The 8,892-nt window shown below is 36.2% G+C and overlaps 1 protein-coding gene across 1 annotated transcript; it reads left to right on the plus strand.

Moving 5' to 3' along the window:
- The first annotated feature begins 808 nt into the window (after positions 1–808).
- LOC103732033 (olfactory receptor 6C6-like) lies at positions 809–1,768 on the plus strand. Its single transcript, XM_008830556.2, has one exon. The coding sequence runs from the start codon at positions 812–814 to the stop codon at positions 1,766–1,768; it is 957 nt and encodes a 318-aa protein (XP_008828778.1). The 5' UTR covers positions 809–811.
- Positions 1,769–8,892: the final 7,124 nt, after the last annotated feature.

Genomic DNA, 8,892 nt, shown 5'->3' on the forward strand with positions numbered 1-8,892 from the left:
AGAATGCTTCAAATAATGCTTTCTTTATCCAGAGGTAGAACCTCTATGTTTTAAAACATATGCATCTGTAAGAAAAGAAGAGTTAAGTATTTGTGTCTTCAATATCTTTTAGTAATTACAGCATCTGCACTTGGTATCATGGTTAGTTTCCAAACATCATTTCTCCCATTCATACCTATAAGAGACAGAGGACATTTTGGAAGCTCATAAGGAGGAACCATGCAGGTTTGACTGATGATTCTCCCTTGAAAAATGTTTTATTTCAGGTTTTCAACTAAATTTAAGCACATTCGCCATGATATATGCTTATTTTATACCCATATGGGTAATTTCTTCTTTGGAATAATTCCCATCATAGAATTTTCCTGTTTCATTACATGAATCCATAAATTGCTACCTGTTATGGCTATGGTAAATAGAGCTGTTTCCTAAGAACATTGAACCATTTGGGTGATAACTTGAAAAATTAACATTTTTTAAATAAAAATTTTGAACATGCAATTGGAACAAAATATGTGAAAGAAGGGCCATAGATGAACACAAATGTAATTAAGGAACTGCATTTGAAATGACCAGTAAAGTGGGCAAGTAGAACTTTCTCAATTCTTCATTAAAAAAAAAACTCTCCAAACTCTTCTATACATACTAATAAGCTGGAAGATATATCTGCAAGCAAAACTATAGTCTCAAAATATTTGTATGTTCACTAAACTTAGGAATAGGAATTTTCTATAGTTGAGTATGAAGATGTGTCTTCTTACGTGTGATACTCGTTTTATATTTTCTGTGAATTTGTTAGGACAAAAGAGAAATGAAGAACCAGTCAGTGGAGATAGTGTTCATTTTGCTTGGACTGACAGATGACCCTCAGCTACAATCTCCGATTTTCCTGTTTCTGTTTTTCAATTACATCCTGAGCCTTATGGGGAACTTGGTCATCATCCTCCTCACCCTGCTGGATCTCTGCCTCAAGACACCAATGTATTTCTTCCTCCGGAATTTCTCCTTCTTAGAAATTGCATTCACAACAGTGTGCATCCCACGGTTCTTGATGAGCATTCTCACAGGAAACAGAACAATTTCCTACAATGCTTGTGTAGCCCAATTATTCTTTTTTTTCCTAGTAGGAGGCACAGAGTTTTACCTCCTGGCCGCCATGTCCTACGACCGCTATGTCGCCATCTGCAGACCACTGCATTACCCAGTCATCATGAACAGCAGAGTATGCAAACAACTTGTCCTCAGCTCCTGGGTAACTGGGTTCTTAGTCATCTCCCCCCCTTTGCTCTTGGGACTGAAATTGGATTTCTGTGCTTCCAAAACTGTAGATCACTTCTTATGTGACACTTCAGTGTTGGCACTGTCTTGCACAGACACACGACTCATAGAATTGATGGCTTTTGCCTTATCTGTGATGACCCTTATCATCACCTTGATCTTGGTGGTCCTCTCCTATACACTCATCATCAAAACCATTCTCAAATTCCCTTCAGCTCAACAGCGAAGAAAGGCCTTTTCCACCTGCTCCTCACACATGGTCGTTGTCTCTATCACTTATGGGAGTTGTATCTTCATGTATGTGAAAACGTCGGGAAAGGAAAGGGTGACTTTAAATAAGAGTGTATCTGTGCTCAACACGTCTGTGGCTCCTTTGCTAAACCCTTTCATTTACACGCTAAGGAACCAGCAGGTGAAAGGAGCTTTGAAACACACGCTTCACAGATTTTGCTCTTTTCAGAACAGTGAGGAAAGGTGTAGGCACAAATAATATGATGTTGGAATATGAAAGAGAAAATGAGTTGCCATTGTCAGTTACGTGAATAATGAACACTGAGTCCTGAAATCAGTTTGGGTTTGCTAGGCATGTCTGTTCTTTCAGTACATCTTCCTAGTTGCTGGGAAAAACTGTCTTCTTAAAACCAGAATATTGATTTATATGGCTGTATTAAAATCCTTTTGAATGATTATTACAGTGGAATCCTTCCAGATCTATTAAGCTAATTTATTTATTTTGCGTTGTTCAGAGTGTAAGAGACAAACACATAAAATGAAATTTTGTAAAATACTTGTCACAGCATACAGCAAATTTAACCACTTGAAAGATTAAAGTAATGCTCCAAGAGGAAACATCAACTATGATGAACCTTGAGAACTGAATAAGGAGGATGTTTGAATGCTGTGGCAATTGACACAAACTATGCGAAAAATTAAGATTCTGCTGAAAACATTCTCCTATAGTGCTAAAGTAAAGGACAATGTGTTAATTTGTTAGTGTAGTTAGATGATATTTTGCTTAAAAATAATTAAATAACCTGTTCGGGTTTAATTTTTCTGTTGGGTTAAAATTTATGAGTGTTGATGGCTATGGAAACCCAAGAAGAAATTCTAATTATTATTCATTTGTTCCTTTGGTGAATTTTCTATCTAATTAATAAAATACATTTTATATTGTCCTAATCAGTGCCATGTGAATTTTCACCAAATTAATTATGTGTATTTTATATACAGTGGTGTATATTTCATTTATGGTATTTTTCTTTTAATGCACTAGGTAAGTGTACACAGTTGTGTAACTCAAGGGAATACCCCAATGAGTTGCTGGCTTTGTCAGTTCCCGTCACTCTGTGCTACCACCCCACCTCCATCTGAAAGCAGGCTGTAGTTCTGTGACTGTTGATATTCCCTGATTTCATGTGGAAGGAGGAACACAGTGGGAACTTCATGTCTGCTTTCCACAATCTCCACTTTAGCGGGTCTCAGTTCTCACATATTTTTCTATGATTCTGTATTGATCTTATGAAAGAGCATGTCTACTGTACTTTTGTCATTGCCAACATCTATTCCCTCATTGAATTCTTTTTTGTAATTTCATTCCCTTATCAGTCAGTTCACAAAGTGAATCATTTCCTTTGATGACTATGAAACACAAGAACATGAAATGGCACTTCCTGGAAGTCTTTGTCTTTCTACCATGCCATTGTGAGGACAAAACAACATCTGCTTGGCAAGGGGAACAGCCATTAGTGAGGAGCAGCTGTCCCATCATGTTTACTGTCACACTCATTCTTTCAGCAGAAAAGCTTATGGAATCTTCTCTTGTGCATGAGAGTGGTAATGGGATGGGGACAGGGAGACTGGAAAGATGGCTCGGTTTTTAACCGCACTGGCTGTTTTACAGAGGACTCAGGTACCGTTCCCAGCACTCACAGATCAGGCAACACTGTCCTTAACTCCAGTTCCAGAGGGTCTGATGCCCTCTGATGGCCTCTTCAGGCATTGCATGACATGAGTGCACTTCCATATTGGTAGGCAAAACACACACATAAAATTTAAAAAATAATTTTTTTAAAAAAAAAATGGAATCTGTAAAGAGACACATTCTACACTCTATTGCCTCTTTTAGAACCTGCTTAATCTGGATATTAGAACTCAGGTGACTTAACTTTTCTTGCTTGTTCAACCTCCTAATGAAAATTTGGCAGAACCAAAGCCTGAATTTTGCTCATAACGTTAAAGAATCTAATTCTAAAAATGAGACGAGAGCTCTGCAAAAAATGTGCAGAGAAATGTTCAAGGATATCAGCACCTACTTTCAGTACTTTCTTGGAGAATGCTTTTCAATAATCTTAGAAGCCATAGTAGACACTTTGCAAACACTTGGTGAGACAGACTATGAATGCAGAGCTAAGTCACCAGATTGACTACCAAGACCTTTTCAGACTGGGGCCTCCATTTCTCTTCCCACTTCCAGATTTTGTAAAACTGTCTCATTGACAGTTCAGAATTAGAACTACAAGAAGAAGGGGACTCTGAGAAGTGGAGCCCCAGCTTCTCCTGTGCTCTTAGAGAAGAACTAGGAAGGTAATATTTGACGTTGACCTGGTGACATCCAGTTCAATGAGGAGTCTTTGCCAATATCCAAAGCAGTGATCACAGACATTGGGAATGCTGCTTCTATCACTTTCTTTACTCAAACATTGATGCCAGTGTTGGGGAGAGCTTGAGACAAATTACACACATTTTACAAGTTATTATTTAATTTTCCTACATTACATTGGACCATGTAAAATTCCTGGTTATTATGAATACTTAAATCCCAGACAGCCTTCATGTTACTGAGTCCCCTAAGATACCTCATTAGAAAAATGGTTCCAACAGGGCACATTGAACAGTTCTTAGCGAACACAGGTTTGGGAAATTGCATCAAATTTGGGACAAATTTTGCCATTGACACAATTAAATTTTGCCAAACTAAAACAGATATAGATGTTTAGATCCATTTATTTTCCACGTAGAATAATATGTGCTTTCTGAGCACATATTGAATTACTTTCACTCAGCAAATCATTGACCTTAGGAAGAAAACTGTGCTCATATGCCTATCTGTTTCTTCATCTTCATGTGGAGAAACACAGCCCTAGGGTTTTACTTCTTGTAGAAGGTGAAGTAATGGAATCGATTCTAGAAAATCAATGTTTGGATTTTCATTTATTAGAGTTAGGCACGTGCAATGTAATGTTTTTTTTTTTTGGTATGAAGAGTATTTTGAAAATAAAAGATAAATTAAACAATCTAATTTATCTAAAAAGTATTTAGAATTCCAAGAAGTTTGGGATTTCAAGTTTTAAAATTCTGTTCCTTTCTTGCTATATTTTTAAAACAACCAAAATCTGTTAAACATAGGAATGACATTATTAGCAAATGATGCCTACTGGAAGGAGAGCTAGTCTTCTTTAAGAGAGAGATACCAGATGGGTCGACCAGGCTCCAGTGGATGGAATCACACCGAGGGATATATGGGGAGACAAACTTGTTTCCATATGCCTTAATATATATGATAGAATGCATGAAACTGGGTGAGAAGCTATAGGGTTGCAGAGAAGGGAAGGACGCTATATATGATCAAGATGTATGACATTCACAAAAATACAATTAAAATATTCAAGTACTAGAAAATTAATTAATCTTTATTCTAGGAGGACCAAGGGGACTTGGAACCCTAAAGAAATACTTTGTCTTTCCTTTATCACATCACAGACCATGAGCAAGTTTGTTTAAGATTTTTTTAGGGTGCTGGGCATGGTGGTACAGGCCTTTAATCCCAGCACTTGGTAGGCAGAGGCAGGAGGATCTCTGTGAGGTGGAAGCCAGACTGATCTACATAAAAGATCGAGGCCAGCTGAACTACAAGATCTTGTCTCAAAAAGTTTTTTTTTTAAAGTTTATTTGTAGATAAGCTATTTTAATAGTTTATAGTGATAAATGATAAAACAGTGAAACTGAGATTTATTTAATAGTTGTATTAAAAAACTGTGATTTTTCAAATCACATTAAGTTGTTTTGCCAATCATATAACTGGATAAAGACACATAAAAAAGGAATGTATGACTCAATCACCCTTATGATTTACACTAAAAGTTCTCAAACAATACTTGCAAACTGAATCCAAGATGGCGTTAAGAATGTCACACACCATTAACTACCAATTTAATTTCAATCCAAGAAAAATTCAAGTTTAGATCACCATATGGAAACTATATTGGATACACAGTTTATTCTAAAGTATTATACATAGGACAGAATTATTAGAAACATCTTGATATATGCAAAAAATGTATTTGACAAAGTTCAACATCCAATCATGATAGAATTCCTCAACAAATCAAGAGTAAGTGAAAAAAAATTCCTCGATGTAAGAAAAGCTATTAAAACTATAGAAACTATAGCTATAGAAAACTATAGCTAACTTCATACTAAACAAGGGAAATGTGAAAGCATTTCCTCATGTGTGAACTAGCAAAAGTGCTAATTCTCACCACCGTTATTCAATATAATACTCAAAGTTTCAGCTAGAGCAATAGGACCAGGGAAATTAACAGGAGGGAAAAAAGTGGAAAGGAGTTAAATTATCCTTATTTACAGACAATGTGATACTATACTTCAAAGATTCCATGGACTCTGGCTGAGAATCTGATTAACATTTTCAGTAGAAATGCAGAAAAAAAATACAAAATCAGTACCTTGTATATTCACTAGTAAAGAATTTGTTCACGAAGAAATTAGTAAAACTTTCCTATTCACAATGACTTCAAAAGTAACAAATCTAAAAGAGGTGAAAGACCTCTATAATGAAAAGCTTAAGACACTGAAAAAGAAATTGAAGAAAACACTAGATGATAGAAAGCCCTCTCATGCTCTTACATTGGCAGACAATATTGTAAGCATGTCTGTTCTACCGGATATAACCTACAGACTCAGTGCAATCCCCATCAAATTCCCAATGACATTTTTCAACTAGAAAAACAAATCCTAAAGTTCATATAGAAATGCAAAAACATCAAAGTCAAAGAAAACAATCACAAACAGAAAGAACACAGGCAGAAATATCGTGTGCTTTACCTGACCTCAAACTGTACTACACAGCCATGGTGACAAACAGTATGACAGTGACACAAAATCACACATGTAGATAAAAGAACATAATAGGGAACCTAAAGATGACCCACACATCTATGAACACTTAATTTTTGACAAAGGGAATAAAAATATGCAATGGAAAAAAAACTTATTCAATAATTATTTTGGCAAAACTGGATGGCTACCTACAGAGGAATGAAATTAGAGTTATACCTCTCATCTTGAACAAATATCAATTCAAACTAGATCCTTCTTAATCTTTAAAAGATACACTTTGTAACTGATGCAATGCTTACAGTTTCATAATTCTTGAGATACAATGAGAAGAATTTGTTTCTCTAAAGGCAGAAGAGTGCTTGCAATATTTACTCAGATGGTGGACGCACCCTCAAAAAGTAAGGCTCAAGATTTTATGCAGGAATCCTATATGTATTTATACAAGACTTCACTTAAGGGAGGCAAATTCCCAAACAAATCTCTTTTTTGGCTACTTTTATTTTTTTTAAGTAGTAATGTATATTTTAGAAGTTATAAGTCATTATCTTGATCTCCTTAAGACAGAAATCACTGTCATGACAATCATGAATGTATAACTATGTATTTGATGATAAAGACCCCCAGGAAGTAGTTTTCCTTCAGAGATATCTTAATAGTGTTATTTAGTTTTCTTAGCTGATTTTTTTCCTGGTGTATATAAAGTAGCAGTAGTATGTTAAATGTTAGATATTGTGATATATGATATTGAAACCTACCTGAAATTAAATTAAAAAAAAAACATGATTTATTTCCTTTGCTAGAGAGTATGTAGATTTACAAGTAACATGAATCTGTATCAGAGTTGTGGTCCCCTCCTGTGAGCTGATGTTGTGGTTCCGTCCCTTGAGCCAGAATGTGGTCCTCCTCCCCATGAGCTGGTGTTTTGGTCCTCATCTGTTAGCCAGAGTTGTGGTGCCCTCGTGTGAGCTGGATCCCTGTTCTCCTCACATGAGTTGGGAGCTTTAGTCTCCTACCATGAGCCATAGTACCACATTCCTCTGACAGGCTGATGGTGCAACAGAGTGGAGGACGGAGGCCTTCCTGATGTTGGGTAGCAGTTTCAACCTTCTTTGATTGGCTGCATTCCCCACAGCCTGTCCCCTAAGGTCCTAGGTCATGAACTACACTGGCTTTGACTCTTATCCTAGGGACAGGGAAGGTCTTTGTCATTTGCAGATTCTGCTCTTTGGAGAAGGATATTTGTAGCCTGAAAATTACTCATTCCTCTGAAAAGAGTGGGTAACACCAGCATCCTGGGAAAAGGGGTGGCGCCACTGGCATATTGGAACTCAGAGCAAAGCCTGTGGCCTCAAGGGAGCAGGGAACAGCTGGGCTTCCTGTGAAAGCTCATAATGGAGACTACAAACAGGGCTTGAATGGCACGTGGGTTAAGAGAAACCATTTCTTTGTAAGTCATCCCCTTCCAAATGTCATATAAACTATGCAAAATTCAAATAGGATGTCTTATGTTGGTCTGTCAGCTCTGGGGCCTCAAAGGGCACTGTCCAGAGTCTCCAAGAAGGGGGAGGAGAAAAAGCTAGTGGAAGAATCCTTTGGAAAGGACGTCCCACCTCACCTGAGGATCAGGTGTGGTCTTCATTCCACACATGGTCCTAGATGCTGATGTTTCACCTCTACCATCACCAGGAACCCAAAGGTTTGCGAAAATTTTACTACTGTTTTCCAACAGTTCCAGTGTGCAGTCACCTATGCCCTAAGGAAAATGTACTTCTAGTGATAAAAATCAGTCAAGGAAATTAAGACTTACTGTAATGACTAAACATATAAACTGAAAATATAGAATTATATTTCAGAATGTAAATTCACAATTCTATGTCTACTACAATTTTTAAATATTATTTGCTGATAAACATAATACCAAGCTTGAAAACTAATGTGAAATTTGTCACTATTATTGTAATCTAAGTTTGCATTCACTCTCTTTCCAAATTATCCAAGCTTGTTTGCAAGCAGGCTTCTTTTCTGAAGTGGATCCTGTTGATATTTCAGAATATATGAAATGGTAATTTTGTTAGTATTGTCAAGAAAATCTAAGTAAAACTAAAAGTAAGAGTTCTGGTCATCAGAAATTAAAACATATAATGAGCATTCCAGGATATAAGATCATTAATCACCAAACTGGCACAGAATAAAAACTCTAGAAATAGGTTTTAAGATAAATCGAATTTTATATATAACAATGGTGGAAATTTCAAGATTAAAATGGATTTAAAATTAATACTATTAGTAAAATCAGTATAAAATTTGGAAAAAAGGATAAATTAATTTTGTGTTTTACACTATGCATAAATTGTAGATTGCAAAGCTAAGTGGAGAATGAGACTAACCAATAAAATGTGAGTGAATTTCCTCTTTAGTTAGATATAGGGAAAATATTTCTAGATAATCAAAATCCAGGCAGAAATACAAAGACTGTCC

This window comes from Nannospalax galili, unplaced genomic scaffold (assembly GCF_000622305.1).
Source record: "Nannospalax galili isolate Female #2095 unplaced genomic scaffold, S.galili_v1.0 scaffold2255, whole genome shotgun sequence".
NCBI classification, from domain to species: domain Eukaryota; kingdom Metazoa; phylum Chordata; class Mammalia; order Rodentia; family Spalacidae; genus Nannospalax; species Nannospalax galili.